The 22,061-nt window shown below is 45.1% G+C and overlaps 1 protein-coding gene across 3 annotated transcripts in view; it reads right to left on the bottom strand.

Annotated features, from left to right (window-relative positions):
• The window catches only part of PHACTR2 (phosphatase and actin regulator 2), a 230,057-nt gene extending 210,959 nt beyond the window's left edge, over window positions 1-19,098 (bottom strand). For all 3 annotated transcript variants that reach the window (XM_033097869.1, XM_033097894.1, XM_033097904.1), the window contains exon 1: window positions 18,887-19,098. In XM_033097869.1, the coding sequence (XP_032953760.1) occupies window positions 18,887-19,082 (196 nt within the window). In that variant the 5' untranslated portion in view covers window positions 19,083-19,098. The remainder of the gene's footprint in view (window positions 1-18,886) is intronic.
• Between the last annotated feature and the right edge of the window lie 2,963 nt (window positions 19,099-22,061).

Below are 22,061 nucleotides of genomic sequence, written 5' to 3'. Positions count from 1 at the left end.
ATGGGAAAGGTGAGAGGGAGAATTGAACATTTTGGAGAAAAAAGGGTAGGTATCTTTTTTCTCCCCCTAATATTGTTACGTGCAAATAGAGGGAGACTCTTATTAAAAAAAAAAAATTACTGCAGTATCATATCAAACCTAAAAACAATTCATATCAATAACCTTAATATCAAAAATACCCCAAATAATTTTTTTGTACAGTTTGTTTAAATAGGAATCCAAATCAAGCCCATACATTTTGATAGTATGATGTTTCTGTTAGTTCTCTTTCAATCTATAGGTTCCTGATCCGGGACGAAAATAAAGACATGAGACATGCAGTAACAAGGAAGGAGCACCTGAGGCCGCACAGAGGTGTCCCCAAGGGGAGGCTCAGAGGGAAAGCGCTTGTGCTGGTGGGTCTCCTGAAGTAGATGAGGCTGTATTGGACATGAGGGACGCTATCCATCCTTCACAGGGGTTTCTGGAAAAAGGAGTGAGAAAAACCAAAGCAGCTATATTGCACTCACAGTAGAAAGGTGATTCCAGGTTATTCCATGGACTATGGGACTAAATCTGACCTGTTCAAGAACATGATTTATGTTTCCATTCGCACGATGTCACCTTTGCTACCATCAGAGTTGAGGCAAAAGAAATTACATGTTTCTGTTTTCTAGGCGGCAGCATGCTAACCTGCGGTGGGGATAGAATATGCAAAGAATTGGTGCCTCCAGGTATGAGACAAGACCATCTGGAGGGAGAAGTCAGCCATGTTGAACAGCTGGAGTCTGGAGGAGCTGGACCAGGTCTGCGCGGCCAGTTCCCGGAACAGCAAGACCCTTGGCAATGAGAGAACAATCTCACCGCGACTCTCGTTGCCTACACCACCTCTGACACCTCATACCTGTCTCTTGCCTCCTTCTCCAGTTGCAACCAAAGTGCCTGTTCCCACAGATGTGGGAGTGTAATTAATCTGATTATCTGGGGTGGTGGCAGCAGGCCTAAACTTGGAACCAGAAGACCAGGGTTTGCAGGGGTTTGACTTCGGCCTGCCATTCACTGACTGTATGACCCCAGGCTACTGACCTCCCTCCCCTTCACTGCCCTTATTCCCGCAATGGGGGACATCAGACTCAAACTGGATTCCCAAGGTTATGAGGATCAAATACAATAACAGTGAACTTCTCTACAATACGATCCTTATGATGATGACTACTCCTTTGATTAAAGTCATTTACATACATATGAATGACCATTTAATGCCTTTATCCTTCAGGTAATGTTTACTCTTTAAAAGGAAAGTCTATCAAACCCAATGAATTTCTTATTGGTGAACTCTGTAGAGAATGTACTTTTGAGAGAGATGCGTGGCCAATTTCTCTGGCTCCCTCTAAGGGAGGCTGGGGTTAGTAAGGCCCTTTCATTCTGGCCTCATTTTTATTTCAAAGACAAATGTGGTTTTGAAATAGGAATACTTTTCTGAGAGCCCCCAAATGATGTAGGGGACTTTTGAGTGAGTGAGTGAGTGAGTGCTGAGATCGTGTCTCGTGAGACCGAAGAATGGAAACACGGACCCATGAGAGGCAAAGAGTTTTAAAAAGAGGATAGTTTATTGAAAGCAAAGGGTCAGAGCTCCCGAGCGGGAGGGGGTCCCGAGTGGGGGTGCCCAGTGACTGAGGCAAAAGCTCTTCCTTTTATATCTTCCCCTGCCTGCTTGGGGAAGGGGGCTGGTGCCTTCTAATGGAATTCTTCTATCAGGTTTGTCCTGTTTGCTCATCCTGAAGAGATTAACGAAATACGTAATCCATTCCTATCTATCAGATCTGGTCCTTTGTTTGGCCAAAAGGGATTTGAGATCATTTATTAACCTCAAGGCTATTCTCATATCTTTGTCCTGGAGTGAAGGAGACATTCCAGAACCTGAAGTTTCAGGATATGGCTGCCTTTTGTTTATTCCACCAGGGACCCCGTGTCTACCTAGCAATATACTAACTAACCTGTCTCAGTTTCTAGGAGGAAGGAAGAGTGGGTGTCTGGCCACTGCTTCCATTACTGCTGGCCCACTTTCTGTACCTGGCTCCCAGGAGCACTGGAGACCAAAAGTTCACACTTAATGTCTTGAAATAAATACACTGAAGAACTAAAGTCCAGGATAACTTGGGGTTGGATTATATAGCAGCTGGTGTCACAAAATTCTGTGTGGAAAAATTCTCTAGTTAAAGTTGGAGAATTTGGTAATTATCTGCAGAGACCAGAAACCTGCCTGAGGTCCCTGAAATATGTTCCTTTATTCATTAATTTTGTAAACATCTTGAGTTTTCACTGTCCTGTCTACTACACCTTCAATGTAACATTGCAAATAGATGAACTACTAAAAGTTTGGTTTCTTTCTTTCCTCCCTCCCTCCCTCCCTTCCTTCATTTTCTTCCTTTTTTCTTTCCTTTTTAAAAATTAATTGTGAAATGTTAGCTTAAAGGCATCAGTTTAAAAAACAATAGTTAAAAAAAACCCACTTAAATGTCAAAGTGCCCTAAATTCTTTTGTGCCTGTGATTATACTGTATGACAACGAGAAACAATTCTTAGGTGATAATTAGATTTTATCTGCAAATGGAGGCGGAGGATGGGAGTAGGTGGTAGTGTCAACATTTCACCAGAACAACAGGGCAATTCACACGATTAGTTAGAAAACACACACACACACACACACACACACACACACACACACAAACAACACTGAAACAAGTGGCTGGGGTTCTGTCTATCTGATCAAGTAAATTCTGACACTCCAGTGAGGTGGTTGTATATTTAATTTGCCTTTCGACAGCCAGAAGTTTAGGAATGCAAACTGGAGCAAGAGGAAAAGCAGAAAATAAACTAGCACATGGAATACAAAATACCTCTGTTGGTGATCATCATGGTAGAGAATAGAACAGACCAGAAAGACCACCAGCCTGCCCCCCCCCGCCCCCCTGCTCCCTCCCGCGCCAAGTTTTCACAGATGGTTATATTAGTTGTTTCAGAATACATCCAAGGGCTGGGGCTAGGAGGGAATGAGATTTAGCAGCTGGTGTTAAAGCCATAAGGCTTTTGGCTCCAAGTGATACCTTCCGATCTGCACAACCACAGAAGCTTGCTTCAGGCAAGGTGGTGTCCCACATTTTAACTCACCCCCAAGCAAATATCCTCAGTTTCACAGGCGTTCACAGTCATCTGACCTGATTGTAAATATCTTCTTTCCTGTATTCCCCCCTGGTTAGAGGAAGCTTTGCGGGCCCAATGCGAAGGCATAGACAAGAGCAAAGCAGGAAGCCTCCCACACTACAACGGAAGATAAGAATCAGATGCAGGAATGGCTTCTCCTGAAGGGCATTTCAAAGCAAATGTAGACATCCGTCCATGGCGTGGTTGTAAATCCTCTGTATGTGTCTGTCAGTGTGGACCTGCCTGCACACATCAAACCTGGATTTGTTCCTGAGCAACCGAAGCTACTGAGAACAAAGTGAAAGCAACTGAATAGCAGAAATACCTCCAACATATACAACAAAGGATTACTACCCTTAATTCACCAAGGGCTAAGAAAATAGTGCAACAGAAAAGTGAGCAGGGGATATGTACAGGAAAAGGGAAAGAATATCAATGACTAACAGTATCAGTACTTCCCAAGTTCAATAGTGATCAGAGAAACGTAAAATTAGAGCCACAATTTATACGTCTTCGAGGAGCAAAAGCTAAAATATGTTCATAGTTTTCCATCCTGGCAAGGCTGTGGGGAAGTAGGCACTCACACACTCTGCTCTAAGTGTAAATTCAACAGACCTTTAGAGAAAAACATGCTGTAGCTGTTAGATTTCAAACACCGATAACCCTTTGCTCTGGGCACCTTGTCCTGGAAATACACCCACATATACAGAAGTATAAACAGAGGGTGCCAAAAAATTCAATACACATTTAAAGAAAGGAAAACTATTAAAATTATAAAACTCAATATATACTGACAACAAATGATGAATGCAAGTCACGTTTGCCTTCTGCAATTACAAGAGGTGCTCAGAGTGGTTACCATCAGCATCCAGACACTTCTGATTATGGCGACCTACTGCTTGAGCAACGTTGACCAAAGTGTCCACTTGTATACACTTTTTGGCACCCCCAGTATATGTTCAAGGTTCACTGAACATTGCTCATATCACCAAAAGTATAGGGAAGACATGCAATGTTTATGAACAGGAAAGTTTTTATATAAAATATGATACAGTTAGACTGTAAAATTTTCTGCAAACTTTAAAGTGAATGAGGTAAAATCATGTATATTGACATGAAAGAACATTCAAGAAAGTTTCGAGTAAAGAATGCAGTTTGGAAAGATTATGCCAAACTGGGAAAGATAATCCCAAATTTGTGAGGGGGAAAAAAAATTATTCCTCTATATTTCTGTGTATCCATAGAAGTAGTCTGAAAGGACATGAGCTGAAGTGAGGCTGGGGAATATGAGAGGAATTACACTTTTTCTTTCATACATATCTGTGGCAGTTGAACTTTTTACATTAAGAATGTAATATTTTAACGATGGAAAAAATATAGGCTGAGATGCTGAAGCTGGAAAAGTGGAGAATTGTTGTTTCAGTTTCTCTTCAATTTCAAGGCGAATTGTTAGAGGTTAGAGGAAGACATTATAAGGATTGTTTATTAGCCCAGCTGCTTCACGTAATGTTCACTTTCGAGTCTCCATTAATTTGCTAATTACTGGCCATTAACTAAATGAGGTGGGAAAGAGGCAGACACTACAGCCCTGTCATGCCTGTGGATTCACTCTTAAGTAGATATTATATCAATGAAGCGGTAATCTCCCCAAGTTTGCTTTCCACGTTAAGTTCATGGCACCCATCTGCCCAAGCCCTACACTGACACCATCGCATTCAGAGAAACGTCAACATCCTTACAACGGTCTACAGAGGCCCATGGCCTGCTCACCTCACTGAGCTCACACTCTATACCCTTCTTCCCCAACTCACTCCACACTTCAGGCCAATGTTCTGTTCCTTAGACACAGAAAACAGCCTTTGGCCAAACTTGCCCTCTTCTGAGCCCTGTTCCAAGCTTTCTTCTTAACTAGGTCTCAGCCTTGGCCTGTAATTATTTGAAACCGCTCACATAGTTTCTAATGGCTCAAGGTCGCACCCCTAGGATGACCACAGCTTCCCTTATGATGCCTGAGAAAACTCAAGGCTGCCAAAATGATTGACTACTTGTTCCAATCAACAGCTGAAGACAGAACTTCTGTCTCCCAGCCTCCGTGGGAGGGAAGGAGTCTAACTTCGAAAAGCACCAGTTAACAAACCTAGATAGGTTTCACAAGGCCCAACCTCCCTAGGCCCACTTTTTGTTAATTTTTCACTTTCCTGACTTTACTGAACTCCCACTCACTCTCCTCCCTATTCCTTTATTCTTCCTTTAAAATGCCCAGTCACCTCTGTACAAATTAAAGTTGAGTTCAAGTCACGCTAGACTCTCTTCCCTATTACAGTAGTATATTTCTAATTAAAATCTGACCTTTCCACTTTAATTAGTGTCCAGCTTTGTTTACCTTTGATATTTCCCATGATAATGTAGGCTCCATGGGCTGGATTTTGTTTCTCAACTGGTACATAGTATGGACTCATTAAATATCTGCTGAGCATCGTTGATGGATCAACATCTATACATGGGTTTTGGTCCCTCAGCCACACTTCCGGGCTGGGATAAGCATGTTTAGGCTTGTGGATGAAATATCACTGCTCACTTCATTCCTTAAATACTTGGCAAATGACAGGTGGCTGAATATCACAGAATGTGCCAGTCTTCCTAAACTTATCTTCAGTTTGTTTTTAATCTTTATAGGGCACCATCTGCTACATGCTTAATATCTTCCATAAACATACATTACTGAACACAGAATAGCATGCTAATGAGAGATTACTGAAAGGTGCTGTAAGGAAAGTATTTGCTTCACAGGAAGACTTTTCTCGGTGATGGTTATTTCCTCCACTCCCCACCCCTTATTTCCATCTGTGATCCTGGTCCTGAAGCTTCCCTTTATCTTCAACTCCCCCAGGTCCTCTCTGGGTTTAGATTCCCAGGACTTTGCTGAAAGTGCTTTGGCCGTGAATTCCAGTAACTTCCTTCAGATGCAATCCAATGACGTCTTCTCAGAGTTTATTCCTTAGGATCTCTTTGGTGATTTGAGTGTTGCTGATAACCTCGCTCACCATACTCTTTCTCCCTTATTTTCTTTTTTTTTTTCAGCTGTGGCTTCTCACCATTTTTAGATGACTAGAAATAGTCTCAAATATAATCTATCACTTCCAATAAATGATTTGTAAGCAATGACTATGGGTGAGGCACTACGGAGATTACAAAAACCTAATACTCACGCTGTCCTCCAGGAAAGGGGGTAGCCTATCCTCATATGAAAAGTTACCGTTTCCTGCATAGTGGTTGCTTTACTAGTTATTTGTTGAATGAAATGGTTATGTAGGAAAATCCTGGTGATATCCAAGGCACAATATACTGTCACATGATTGACGCATCAATATATCAAAGTTCTCCTTTTAGAGCCATAGCCTCTACCCATTGTTATTTTTCTCACTTCTACAGGGTGTTTCCCGTGGGTATTGTAACATCCACCACAACTGATAAAACTCACCTATCTTCTTATTGCATCCTCAAACCTACCTATTTTCCAACAACCTCATAATTATCAGGGACACTACCAACATTCATTATGATACTCAAGTACATCTCAGCATCTTCAGTCGCCTTAGAATGGGATCCATGCCAGGTCCATCACCACAGTCATATGTGACGTCTCCCGTCCTTCTGATTTCTATGGTCATAGCCCCTGGTATGAGTATGAATAAATTCAACTCTAGTCTCCTCAGCCTTTCCCTCTTCTGCTCTATAAAAGGTATCACAGACACTGAGAAATGAAGAATTAAAACTTTTCAAAATAGTCACCTTTTACGCTTGTCTTTACACGTTTTGGGTAGTGCCATCTTTAAAAATGGATTTGAGTGCTAAGTTTCCAGTGAAGAAAGTGTTTTAATCTTTAGTAAAAGAAAAAAAAAACATTCTAGATGAAGGTGGTCCAAAACTATAAACTTCCAGTTACAAGTCAGTCCCAGGGATGTAGTGCACAGCCTAACAATACTAGACTAGAGTTAACAATACTGTACTGTATAGTTTGAAAGTTGCTAAGAGAATAGATCTTAAAAGTTCTCATCACACACGCAAAATTGTAAGTATATGTGGTGATGGATGTGAACTATTGTGGTGACCATTTTGCAATATCTACTTATACCAAATTATTATGTTGTACACCTAAAATTAATCCAATGTCATATGTCAATTATATCTCCAAAAAAAATTCCACCTCCATCTCTCGTTCCTACTCTCTGAAAACCCTGTAGACACTAGACACTAGAAGGTTTAAAGATAAAATCCTAGGAACCAGTTTACATGCGCACTCTTGAAGCAAAATATCTTGCATAGGTGGAAGTTCTAAAGGCTTCTTCTCTCTTAAATCTTTCAGAGCCTCCACCTCCTATAAATAATATATAATAAGGTTCACCAAACAGGAAAGCACGAGTAGACTTTAAAACAGGACGTTAGTTTCCATGGATGGAATTTTAAGACATTAGTGTAAAAGGGATCCATCCTCAAAGTAGTTGACAAGCGCAATAAAAGCTGTCCTCAGAGGCTCGATTTTCATAGCGTGGTTCATGGACCAGAAGCATCAGCAAAACTTCGAAGCCTGTTAGGAAACGCAGAAGCTCCATCTCCACCCCAAACCTAGCAAATTTCAACAAGATCCCCAGGTGATTCATAAGCAGAGTAATGTTAGGGAAATGCTACATTAGATAATATAACTCGGCGACCTAAATCAGATGTGAACTCAGGTGAGAACTCTGGTCAGGAGGCCACTGCAGGGGATCTGAGTTATCCATTGGTGCGTGGAAACATCACCCTGGTACCCATTCCAAGGAAAATGGTAGACTTGGTGCTTTGTGCTGTGGCTGACGAGGGCTCCTTTTTCGTGCTTTGTGGGGTGCTTTTCTTGCCTTGTGACTATGAACAGAGCACTGAGGTGATAATTTAGGCTGAAAACAACAGCCTGGGCTCCCTTGATGGGGCACAGGGACCAGCTGAATCATATCGAGACACCTCCACCCCCAGTCCTCTGTAACACTGTAACACAGGTGAGGGTACACAAATGAACATCAAGGGAAGCCTTGGAGGAAGAGGGCTCACAGAGCAACAATTAAAGTAGATGTGTGCAGAAGGAGAAAGGAGAGGTGGGAGCCAGGCAGCCCAAAAGGGCAGATGGGACAGGGGCATGTGCACATACATTTGGATGTACAAAGTAGCTTTTTCCAGGACCACAAAGTTAAAAACACGTCTTTCTTCTTCTGCAGCTGTTTGGCCTCTGCCGGGTGCCCCTGGTGTGTTCCTGGGCCTGGGCCAACAGTCCCATCTTGCCATGGCCTGAGGCCACAGACTTCTCTCAGATCGCAGGTCTTTGGGAATTTGCCCATTGCTTAAAGAGGCCCCATCCCAGTGAAAAACTGCCCATCTTGATCTGGATAATCACTTATAACCCAACGCCAACTCTAACCCCTTCCTGAGAAATGTTCTATCAGATCAGGCCAGCGGAATGCCATCCCACACCCCAGAAAGCCCCGGAAGCCAATGTCACCACCTGGGAGAACTTCCTCCCCAGAGCCAGGGTTTGTAGTGGCTGCACTACCACAGGGTCCACTTGGATGGAGAGGCACAGGCCCGAACTGCTGGGGGAGGCCCACTATTAATGTTCGTTCCTAAAGGACTGGGAAGGTCTGGAAAAGATGACGACTGAAGGCTAATGGAAATAAAAGGAGCCCAGATGGCACCACGGTCATGTACACCCTACACCTGGTGTGGTGGTAGCTGGGGAGGAAACTGGGTAGCCATCCCGTCATCAACCAGGCGAAAGAGAAGAATGTCTGTCTTCATGGCCAAGACTTCCCCCTGTATTCTTTATACTCTTCAAGCCATAGATCTGCTCCCTTGTGATCCACCCCTCCAACATGTACCTCCACCCTGAACCCCAGCCAACAGCTCCCATCATCCTTGCTAGTCCTACCTTGTTGTTCCCTAGGAAAACCCCTCCCTCTGGCTTCCTTCCCCAAAACTGCACAATGCCCCCAACTGTGCGATAGATCATCTACTTCATTACAGACAAATGCTTTCTTATTCTCTACAATTTTCTTACCCCACCCTTTCTCTTCTTCCTTACTCATACCTTAATAGGCATTTGGCTTTTCTCAGTGACACTTCTGCATCCCATAAGCCCACGAATTCGTCACCTCACCAGTCCTCTGGTGACACACATTGAGGTAACGGATACTTTGGGTGTGTTTTTCCTCTCTCTCCATCTCTTAGCTAAGAACTATCCTCTCCACACCTCCAAAAGTACATGCCTGCAGCCTCACTTGTCCCACATAATGGAAACAGCTGGTTACAGGAATGGCTGGCTGCCTGGCCCAGGCTGGGCATTTGGAATTGAGATCCAAGGGCACTGAGGAGCCCCTCTGCTGGCTTGAACTGAAGATGTATAAAGTTAGGGAGCCTGAGGTATGCATGTGCTCATATTAGCAGAGAAATCTGGTACGGCTGGGTAGATGGACCGATGGATGGATGGATGGATGGATGGATGATTGATTGATAGATCCCAAGAAAGAAAAAGTGATGGAGAGATGGGGAGAGAGTGCCCTCCTTGGCCCCAGGCAATGTACCAGTTCCTGGTTCTAGGACCTCATGATACTCAAATCTACTTTCTGGTTTGGGGCTGCTCTTGTAGCTTTAGTTTTTAAAGCTCTCTTTTTCACTCAAACAAGGACATCTTTATTATTGGCTACGGATACACGTTCATTTTGATCAAATCTTTGCTATCACTTAGTCATCCTCTCATTCATATTTTCCTGAGTTCCTCCCACAAATGTCACAGTGGCCTTCTTTAATTTCTTAATCTCATAGTCACTATGTTAATAGTCCAAACTGACCTGTTTGGCTACATACACTGCCCTTGCATAGTTATATATTTTTGGGGGAATGAAGTTTTATTGTAAAGTCATATGAATGACTTAAATATCCAGATGATTATTATTCCCACCAAAATAATCATGCTGGGAGACAACAAACATCTTCCCGCAGTATAGACATTATCCCAGCCACTTCTGGAACGCTGCTTCCAATCTTCCCCAATGCCAGTAAATCCATGGCTCTGAAAGACACACAGCATTTTTACAAAGAGCTACAATTGTGCTGTAATCAGGGCAAGTGAATAAAACGAGGGTTCAAATACTTTAGTTATAAAACTTTTCTTAAACATTGTTTTACCCAGGAAGATCCTAACAGGAATAAGCATATACTCTTCCAATAGGACAGCTCTAAAAGATAACATACATTTGGAGACAGACGTTCTATTACATCTGTTACACATAAATCACATTCTTTATCCTTATCATGTCTTTCTGTCACCTTCATGCAGGCATCTGGAACAGAAATCTAATACTTATAATGCCTAGTAGTTTGGAGAAGAGGGGCTTAATATACGTTTGTTATCAAGGTTTAGGGGTACTTAGTTACTATTTAATAGAAAGTAAACCTTGAAAGAAGATATGCCAACCATTCAGGTCGGTAAAAACATACATGAAGACAAAAGACGATTCAAGACCAACACTGATGACCTGATTCACGGCCATGAATTACATATTACATGCTTAAAATGTGGAATCCATCGACCCAATACTGAAGCATCACACCTGTGATATCCCTGCCCTACCCACAGTCCTGAGCTCTGGGTATAGATAAAGTACTTTTCTTTCAGTGGCGACTTTCTTCCTGTTATGAGGGAATAAGCAATAGCTCCTTTTTCTTAAGCCTTCACAGAAGCATCATGAAACTGCAAAGTAAGCTATATAAATGTCACGTTTTAGTCAATAGATCACAAAGCAAGCTAGATCTCAGAAACCTTTCTAAGGCAAGCTGGTGCAACCTACTTTGTGCAAATTTCAGCTAGTGTGATCAAAGATAATGAGTCACCCAGTATGGTATTTTAAAAACACTAAAGCTGCTTCGGTGTTTTTTCCTGAGCTTTGCTGTAACTGAAACTACACTTGTACTTTGAGACGAGATAGAGTTCTCATGCGTGAATTATATACCTGACACCATGACTGAATAGTTTTAGGTCAAAAGAATGCACATAAGTAAGGATAATTGAAGTGTGCTAGCCTGTAAATTCTGGATCCCAGAATCCCATCACAATCAATCCACATTTGCTGTTTACACTGGAAATCTGAAGTGTTGGGTGTATCTTGAAATGGACAGACAATTGCGTGGGGCCTTAGAAAGACCTTTTGATGGAAAGAGATGTTGACTCTAATGATCTCTCTCATAATGGCTCTTGTAGAGTAAAACATGATGCAATTTCCTCCCTGTTGGTGGGGGTCCCCGTGGGTGGTTTTCCATGCAGGGTGATGGATACACACTGAGGTATCATGCGGTAAGGAAACGAGAGTGAGCTTTGAAGTCATAAGATTTGAGTGTCGGTTCTACTACTTCCCTGCTACCTGTGGGATTTGGGTGGGTTAGTCTACCCTACTGAAGCCAGGTTCCTTATCTACAACGTGGATCTGATAGGTACATCACAGGGTTGCTATAAAGATGAAATGTGATAGCATGTGTAATAAGGCCAGGGTGGGTTGGCGTGAGAGTTCACTTCCTCTAAGCCCTCTCGTTTACACTCTTGCATCCAGTACCCAGCACCTGCTTCCCAAGGAGGCTGCAGGACCCCCGGTACTTGGGTTCCATCATCACCAGCCTGAGGCTGGACTGACATTCACCAATTCCCTTTCACAAACGTCTATACATGTCACAAGGTGAGTTTTGCCCCATACCCTCAAAGCAGCTCTAATTATCTCATGAGCAGCTCTTTAAAAACATGCTGGTTAGTTGTTGTTTTTTTTTTTTAATTTTAAAACATTGAAAATCAAAGCTTTTACCCAATCTTCCATTTATCTGTTTTATCACTTTGCCTACCTTTCGATTTATAGATACTCGATGTCCAAAGAACTGACTTAAGTAATTTATGCATTAATTCCATAAATACCTAGTAAGCACCTAGTATATACCAGGCCCTGTATTAGGTACTGAGAATGTGAAAATAAATAAAACATATTTTCTGATCTCAATGATGTTACAATATGAGGAAGGAGACAAACCCATGCATAATTTGAATATACCATAGTAAGTCCTATAACAGAGGTGTGCAAAAGGTGCCACCATTTACACAGCACTTTAAAGTTCAAGAGCACTTTTCAGACGTTTCAGCCTCACAAGAAAGCTAGGTGTTACTGTTCCTAATCATTTCCAGATGAGACAGAAGGAAGCCGGGCAGACAGAGGAGAAGGAAGTTGACCAAGATCATATGGATATGATCATAATTCTGTCTCAAATCTCGGTTCTGTCTGTTCTTTCCTTCATTGTCCCTCAGTGTCCATATTGGAATATACTAGAACATACTCGTATCACGCTTGCAAATGCCTTACAAATGTCACCCATATTGTGTCTCCCAGGAGACACTCAGACACAGGAACCTCTCCTTCTCTGCCCTGGCCTAGCACCCTAAGCTCCCTTCCTCCCCTCTCCCACAGAAATCCCACTGAGAGCCAAACAAACTGCTGAGTACTTTCCAATGATGTCACGTTGTTTCAGGCCTTGGTACTTTTGCATGTACTGTTTCCTCTCCACAAACCGTCCTTCTCCACCTCACCCAAATCCATCTTCCTGTTCCTTCTTTTGCATGGAGATAGCACAGATTTCACCTCCTCCAGGAAATCCTTCCTGACTACTCCCCCTCCAAGCCATTTCCTATAGCTGTGTCTCCTGGGTGGTCTCTGTCCTGTCCCAGGACACAGCATGAGTCATAGTTCATACTTTATTGCATTGCAGTTGTCAGTCTATTTGTCTGTCTTCCCCCCACTAGATTGTGAGTTCCTCAGGGATGACTTTGCAGTCTGTGTGTTTAGCCCATTAGTTGTTTGTTGGTTGAATGAATGAAGGAAAGAAAATCAAGATATGCTCCCTCACCTAGTGTACTCCCTGCAGTAGCTCGAGCTCAAAATAAATCCACAGCTTTGCCATCAGTCTCAGAGTTACCACTGAACTACTGAGGCAAACTAGAGCTTGCCAATTTCAAACGTAATTAGCAATTCGTGCATCCTCTGAAAACAAGAACAAGAATTGTCATCATCATCAGCCATTTTTTTTTTTTTTAGCCCAATCATAGCAAATAACACTGGCTTAGATCACTAGACATGCTGCTGTATCTGGCCTGCCCCACCTTTCGTATTTTCAGTCTTACCCCCAAATTGCAGAATCATGTCCTCTTACCTCTGCACACCCAATGCTTAGAAGAGTGACTGGCACGTAGTAGCCCTCCCTTCAACAAATACCAGTTGAATGAATGAATGAATGAATGAATGAATGAAAACTGCCCTGGCTCCGTCCTTTCTGAGTGGCCACATTGGCACTGTGCGATGACGTCACCCTCCATCACACAACTGGTCTGAGTTCGGGTGGTTGTCATCATATCAAGGACAATCCATAGGCTTCGTGGTGACCTCTGACCTATGGCCTGCTATAAAAAGGTGTCTTCAAACAGCAGACTTTTTCCAGGGAATTTGAATTAAGAAATACAAAGAAATTTTTCCTGGTAAATAAAGGAACAAGAGCTACCGTGTTTCCCCAAAAATAAGACCTAACTGGAAAATAAGCCCTAGCATGACTTTTCAGGATGCTATCCCCTGAACATAAGCCCTAATGTGTCTTTTGGAGCAAAAATTAATATAAGACCTGGTCTTATTTTGGGGGGAACACAGTAAGAGGAAGCAAAGGTAAGGATGGGGTAGCATAGGTAGAAGCCATGATAAGCATTTATAAGTAGATGGATGAGAAAGCAGCTGTGAGGGAGAATCTGTTCAGATTAGCCACTAAAAAGGCTGGTCAGCAAAGAGGCAGAGAGAAGCTCGGGTCAGGTGAGACCGCTCCATCCTTGAGAAAGAGCTAGAGATAGAAAAAGGAGCTGGTCTCTAGGGTTGCCTCAGTTCCTCACAATTTCCTAGTTGCAGCTACAGACACAGTGACACGTGACTTCACACGTACACGCTTATTTAACAGGTGATGCTTTTTAGTGTTTCAGCCTCTGCTACAGGGTATCAGGTGAAGATGAATTTTAAAATGTGCCACCCTCAGGGACAGGACCACCATCACCTTACACGGGTACCTTTGTAAGAATTAGATAAAAGGCACCCGTTCCAGGATGCAGCCTGATCGATGGTCGGCTCCTGGCTGGATAGAAGCCCATGGCCTTTGGGCAAAGAAAAAGGTTCCCTGCTTGGGGGGAGGGAGAGGGCACGCATGTCCACACAAGGGTGTGCCGCTTGACCAGGGCTGGACACAGGCTGGATTTGAGCCCTCCTTCTCCACTCTGCCCAGCACCTTTTGCACTTCCGGGGCTGCCCCACCTTTCCCTGACAGGGTGGCTTTGCTCTTCGGTGAATAGGCAGAGGCAGAAAGTAAACTTACAGCCAGATGGTCTTTGTTTGGTAACAAACCACACTGAGTTAAGCAAATGGGAAGTGAGCAGGCATCCATTGTTCCTGGCCCAGGGCAGCTCCAGCCCAGCCTTGACTGGGGCCGCTTGGGACCCAGCCACCCTGGCACAGCATTGTGCTTTGGAACCAATGGCTGACCGTGCAAGTATCGACTCCAAGAATTATAACCTTGGAGGTCAGTGAGAGGCTCTCTGGGAGCACCGGCAAGGTGTGGACAAGCAAGGACTTCCCCCAATGGGACAGGTGACCATCAACTGCAAAGCTGGTCTTGGACAGCTACACCGCGTGGCAGTGGCCAGGCCACGGGTAAGGAAAGACAGAACATCCAGGTGTGCTAGATGTCTCACTCCCTCATCACTGAACACACCACGGATGAAAAGACAGAAGAAAAAGATGACTGGATTAGCAGTTATATGTACCCCTATATGCCAGGGCAAAGGGATGCTGGAGAGATGAATTAGGGTACCAAATATCTATACATCGAGCTTATAAAGTGATCCATTCACTCACACCTCCCTTTTTGGAGGTGGCTGGAGTGATTCTCGGCTCTGTGCAGCTCAACATGCAAGATTGAGTCATCGCTTGAAGACAGCAAACACCTCTTGGCCCTCCCTAAGGCCAGAGAGGTCCAGCAGAGCACCTGGCACGCAGTAGGTCCACAGTCATTATTTGCTGAAAGCATACAACAGCAATATGCCCTGGGTTGTGTCCTAAGGTTCGGTATTCACTGAATATCGGGCTTATCAGAAGAGCACATCAGAACACACTGAATATATCAGAGTCTCTAATGTGGAAAAAAATTGGTCTGAAAATTAAGAGAACACCTGTCCATTAACCATGAAAAGCTTGTTTCAGGATTTTTTTTTTCCCAAGATAAAATATCACTATAGTTACAAAGAAATAATAGATTTTAAAAATCCAGAACTTTTGTTGAGTTCCAGAACTGTGAGTTCAAAAACCATAAAGCAAAATCAATCTGCGTTTTTCCAAAGCAAAAAAAAAAAAAAAGTCTCAGTTTTTATAAGCTCAATAAAAAGACTTATAACATCAATTGCAATGTTGCTTAAATTACATTTTAAAATGCACTTAGATAAAACATATTTGGTTTTCTTCACATTTTTTGAATGGATCTTAAAATACAAAACAACATTTTGCTATCAACACACATGCATTTTTACCATGTGAAAAAATAACTGCTCACATCACAAGTTAAATCAAAGTCACTGAAGTCTGGGGTGCTTTTCTTGGCAAAACTCGAGGAATAAAGCAGAGACAGGGAAAGTGGAATCTCTGGTGCTAGCCCCACACCATCCACTGACACCGCGCCCGCGCAGAGCAGGACTTCAAAAAATACGTTTCACATTGGAATGACTCTTATTGCCATACTTGGCAAGATTCTTGAGGCCAGAGTTTCAAGTTTTTATTATTCTTTCATGGGAGAAGGGTGGAGTGGAAGCCAGGGTGGGTGGTGGGGTGACAGATGGGGGTAGCTGAGAGTGGACAGCTGTTTTGAAGTGAGAGTCTTTGACAGTCGGTGGAGGATACCTTCCAGTCTTCTCCTTTTGCTCCTTTCCTCCCTCCCAGCCACACATCATGGCAAAATGTGATGACCCTTCCCCCTTCAACATGCTCCCAAGAACTCACACCTGGTCGTTAACTTATTATGAGAAATTAACCTTAGGAAGAATGTATTGACAACTAGCTGGAATGGAGAAAGGGAGTGAGAAAAGCCCCTTGGAAGGTGGTAGTAGCAGGACAGAGTACCAATAGGGATGTGAGAAGGTACTAAAGCTAAATCGTCAACCTTCCACTTGCCCAGGCCAACCCTGGCCACAGTATCACAGCACATAATGGCAGCATATACTGTGTTTCCTCAAATAAGACCGGGTCTTATATTAATTTTTGCTCCAAAAGATGCACTAGGGCGTATTTTCAGGGGATGTCTTATTTTTTCATGTACAACAATCTACATTCAAATAGAGTCATGTCATCTTCTTCTGGAACATCGTCAAAATGTACTAAATACGTCTGTCTGGCTGACCATCTTAAAGGGGCTTATTTTCGGGGTAGGTCTTATTTTCAGGGAAACACGGTATATCCCAGGACAGTGGTTGTCAAACTTGGCTACACATTAGAATCACCTAATGCCAGGCTGCACCTGATGCCAATTAAATCAGAATCCCTGTGGGTGGAACCCAGCCATAAATTGTTTGGTTGTGGTTGTTGTTGTTTATTTTAATTCTCCAAATAACTCCTATGTGTAACCGACTTTGAAAACAGGTGACGAGAGGCTTGCTTCCCAATTGTGACTGTGCCTGTCAGACAATTCCGTTATCGCAGCGCAGTCATCTGACTGGGTCTCCATCCATCCGGCCTGGCTGCAGACAGGATTCTGGGGAAGTACTCCGTGTGTGCCAGTGAGGGACCAGCTCCCTCTTTTTCTCTCTGATTCAAAGAAGTGCAGGGAGCCCTTGGTCATGTTTAGGCTGCTCTTAAAGCTCTCAAAGGCTCCGCTCTGAAAATGGAACATAGTCACATCAAAGAAGCTCACTCTTTTACATGTGGGTCATCATCCTGAGGCATAGGGGACAGCTCAGCTGAAAGCTGTCACTTCTTAATATCCTTTAAGAGCACACAGAAGACACGGACTTCTTAGAATTGTGTTGTAAAATGAAGCTCCTTGTTCACATGCTGTACATTTTGAATACTCCCATTTGAAAGGTTTTTACTGCCCTTTTTATGCATACTATTTTATCTACAGTCACGAATGGTCTCTTTAGAGTCATCTGAATGGTTAATCTTCGTAAAAATCGAGATTATCCACAGGTTGAGTTCAGTTGGGTCAAGACATAAAAAGTAGGAGGTAAAGTACATTCAACTCAATGTTTTTCACGATATGAATTTGGCAGAATCTTTGCACAAATCTCATGACCTACTATACATCCCCACTATCTGTACCGAACAATTCTGACCAGCTTTACCCAATGTGGTCTGCAAAGTCATTTCTTTGATGTTTTCTAAGTATACACATCGTCTGGCAAAAACAATATCAAAAGAATAAGAAAACAGAGGGCTAGGATGGAAAACAGAGCTAGCCAGCTAGGGTTCAGTCAGACACATGATGTCTTTTCTGGTTGGGAAACTTGGCTTCAGGTGGAAGGGAGGTTGAGGTAGAGCTAAAAGGCCTAGCACAGAGCACAGAGCCCGAAAGGGGTAATGGTAGAGGGTAGGATACCCATGCACTCCACCGCATGGGCCTTGCTCTACTACCGGTACTTTTCATGTTAGTTTTATTTCCAACTTCCAGCTCACCTGCATCCTCCCTAGACTGCAAATAAGAAAACAATCTGTGGAAACTTAACAAATCTGGTGGACTTTTACAAACAGCTCAACAGTTCTTAGGATGGTGCCTTGTAACATAGCATTTGAAAATGATTAGTTAATCATTCCTTCGAGATACGAGAGACAAGGTTAAGTGATTTGGCCCATGTTACATAGCACCGCGCTGGCAGCACCGGCCGTCGGCCGAGTGCCTGGTTCAGCCGGTGGGGGTGCAGAGTGGCCCGGGAGCGGCCGTGCACACCGAGCAGAGGGGGAGCCAGGGAGCCCGGCCAGGGGCCGGGGTTAGCGCGGAGGTGCTGCTCCAGGCTTTATCCAATAAGTGAAGGGCCAGATGAACAGACAGTCCCGAAATTCTCAGCACCTGCATGGGTTTTCACAGGGAGGAAGAACTCTTACCCCCAGTCCTCTGACCAGCAAACCCTCAAAGAACGCTTTATTTCAGAAGCAGGAGCAGTTGGGAGGGTTTCCATGACCTGCATTGGCCCAGCCCCCTGAGAGGACCGCACCCTTCCGAGGGACCAAAGTCGCCCCCGAGAAGGTTCCTCTTTCTGATGGCCAAGCCTAAGAACCAGAGCAGCTGGGGCACCGGCGCCGCACAGCTACCCGAGCGCTCGCTTACGCGGGGGCTGCACGATCGCCCCGGCGCACCAGCCGCCTGGTTGGAGCATCTCCCGCGGAGGAACCAAGCCGCCGGCAGCCTAGGAGGGCGGCGGTGCGGGGAGTTCAGCCCCTACCTGCCCCGGCCCCTCCTCTCCCTCCGCCAGCCTGCGGGACCAGTCCAAGGACGCCCCAGGCTGGCCGAGTCGCCGTAGCCGCCACTTGCCCGCTCCCGCCCTCCACTAGCCTGTCCCCAGCACCCCGAACCGCCCTTACCTGAGCCGGTGATGTGGACCCGGAGTGGGCGACCCCTGCTCGAGCACGACGACAGGTCGCTCTGGGAGCGGCCGCGGGGACTCGGGTCCCCGGGCAGCCTGCGCAGGGCCGGCGGCGGGGGCTCAGGGACTTCGGCCGCCACCTGCCCGACTGGCTCCCCCGGGGACTCCGCGGGGCGCCTGCCCGCCTCGGCCATCGGCTCCCGCGGCGGCCGGTCGGGAGGGCCGGGTGGGCCGGGCGCCGGGGGCTGCGCTGCGGAGGGCGCGGTGACCCCGAGGCGGCGCGGAGGGCTGGGAGGCTGGACACCCGGCCCCGAGAAGCTGGGAGGGAGGGAGGGAGGAGGAAGAGGACAGAAAAGTTTGCACAGGAAGGAGCCGCCTACAGCCTGTTCTCCCTCCCGCCGGCAAAAGCCGCAGGGCTCAGAGCCGGGCCGCCCTCGGTGCCCGCGAACCTGCCGGCTGCTCCTCCCCCAAGGCCCAGGCGCCGGCCTTTGCAGGATGGCAGCAGTAGGGTCCCCCCGGCTGTCACTCAGCCCGCAGACCTCAGATAAGTGGAATTTGGGCTTCAGAAGCTAGGATGCCAGGTCAGGGTTAACAGTGCCATTTCCATTTGTTGCGGGCAGCGTGGGGAGGAAGGCCATGAACACACACTTGAGCCGCCCTGTGGTGGAACAGAAATGACCACATACAGTTTACAGATATGAAACTGCAGGAGCCAAAGAGCACTGGACTTGCTGGTGGGTTAGTGGCAGATCCTGGAGTCGCTGAAATCTAGTCCAATCACCTTCCCCTCTCACCACTTGCCTTCAAAGTCCTGCTCTCCCTCTCACTGTTGCCCACATTCCTGGGTTTCTGTCTGTCTGCTGGGTAGACTCAAAGGTCATGTTTAAAAGACTAGTCTTCCAAGAACTGAATAAATAACACAGATTCGATGTCTGAGTCAATGTTTTCTAACGGTCTCTCAGCTGCATCGATTGGAAATACCTTAGTTTACACCATGCCTTGGAGGGGGTTTGCAAAATGGGCAGTGGAGATTTTGCTGGTTCAGCTGTTGATTTCACAACCTAAGCTTTATCAGTTTCATGATTAGGCCCCCAAGTTATGACTTGCCCAGGATCAAAAAGCTGCAAATCAGGCTCAGGAGTCATCATCATTCCTGAAAGCTTATGGCAATGGAGGGACATCCCTGGGTTCACGTGCAGGCCATAGGTGGGCAGCAGGAAGAGAATGGGGGGGAGAGGGGTAGGGGGCGAGGAGCAGGGTTAGCAAATAACATTTACTGACACACGCCCATATCACATGTGTTACGTCAGACACTCTGCACACATTATATCTTTTAATAAGAAAAACCACCCAAGCAGAAGAGGTAAGAGAACACAGGGACAAAACTAAGGGGTGCAAGCTAGAGAGGTACCTAATACCTGCAAAGGCCTTTGTGGCCACTGGGTCATAATAACAGCTCACCCTTGATAATTTAAAAGGGCTTTCACCTGTAATTCTCATAGCAACTCTGTGGGGGAGGGTATTATTCCAGGTTTGCTATGAAAACTGTTCACATACAGGTCCATTTGCACAAAGTCAGCCTTGCTTGCCTGTCTCTCCCAGGCACTATGTCCTACTTTCCCACCTCTTTACATTTACGCTACTCCAAATGTTACTTCACTTTCTTGATTATCTTGTGTTGTTTAGGACAGAAAAAAGGTGTCTCTGCTCCAGAGCATTGACTTGTGTTATTTTCATACCTCGGTCACTGACAGGATTGAAAGGACAGTGAGATGGATTTGCCACTTTCCCTGAATAATCAACGTTCGATTATAATGGTATTTCTCATCGTCACTGGCTCTCTTGTGTATTGGATTGCCAGGTGATGTTGTGTTTACCCCCTACGTCCTCTTCCTCAGCAGGTAGCTCCACCTTGAAAGCTGCCTTCTATCTGGGGCACTCATCCCTGTTCTCTGCACAGGGGTCTCACCCCACTTTCCTCTCCCCATGGCTTACAACGTGAGTGGTCCCACCATCCTTCTGCTTCTCTGGTTTGTTCTCTATGCCCTCTCTTCTGAAGATAAATAACTTCATAAGGTAATTAAATACTTCAGAACACATGAAGTCTTCCCTGGCTCTTATTCAGTTATTCAGCAATTAAATCCTTCCAGCTGTTACTCAATCAATACGTATCTGAGTGCCTTTCGTGGGCCACGCACTGTGCTAGGCATTCCATGCCCTCATGGAAGTTCTCAGCACTGTACTCGTCCGCCCATTTTCCCTTCACAATCAAGCTTCTAAGCAGAGCAGCACCCACTTGCTCATCCCCTGTTCTTACTAAAATCCCCCTCTCCCATCCCCTCCTTTACCATCTACAGTATGGAACTTCGGCATGGAACTGCTTTGGCCAAAATCTCTTCTGAGCACCTAGTTGCCAAATGTACCAGGGACCTCTCAGGTATGACGTAATCTACCCCACACTACAACTTTGGACACCCTCGACCACGTGCTCCTCTACTTCCCTGGTTTCTGGGACGTTCGTCTCGCTGGGTGTTCCTCCAGGCTCTCTGCCTCCTTGTTACCTTCATCTCAGGATCTCGTGTTTTCCATTTGGTAAGAACATTTGCTCTTACCAAGTGTTCCTCAGGGTTCCAGCATCAGCCCTCTTCTCTTCACATGTGACATATTTTTTCCCTAGGAAATCTCACCTTCAGCTTTGAGCTGTGCACAGATGACTCCCATATCTCTCCCTCCAGCCCAAACTTCTCTGCAGGTCTCCAGCTCCCAATGTCCAACTGTCTACTGGGCTTCTCTTCCTGATGTTTCTTTGACACTTGGCAGTCACCACTCCCAGAGGTGAACTCCTTCTCCTCCATGAACCTCTTCTATCTGTTCTCCATCTGGAATAAATATCTCCAGAATCGTTTTTCCCCCTGCTCTTCCACTGTCATTTCTTTAGCTTGTTTCCTCTAAAGGAGAGAGACTCTGCCTCTAGACTCACTTCCTTCCACTCTGGCCCCATCTCATTCCTAGAATAATCTTTCCAAAATGCTCACAAAGCTTTGCTGCTCACAAAACTTTACATCCCTTCAAAACAAGCATCCACGACACATATTCAAGGCTATGTTCCTCAGTAGGGCACATCAGGACTTCCCTACCCTGCCCCAAACTCTTTCCTTGCTGCTATTATACAT

The sequence above is a fragment of the Rhinolophus ferrumequinum genome, chromosome 3 (genome assembly GCF_004115265.2).
Source record: "Rhinolophus ferrumequinum isolate MPI-CBG mRhiFer1 chromosome 3, mRhiFer1_v1.p, whole genome shotgun sequence".
Taxonomy (NCBI): domain Eukaryota; kingdom Metazoa; phylum Chordata; class Mammalia; order Chiroptera; family Rhinolophidae; genus Rhinolophus; species Rhinolophus ferrumequinum.
This window is presented reverse-complemented; position numbering and strand designations above follow the sequence as displayed.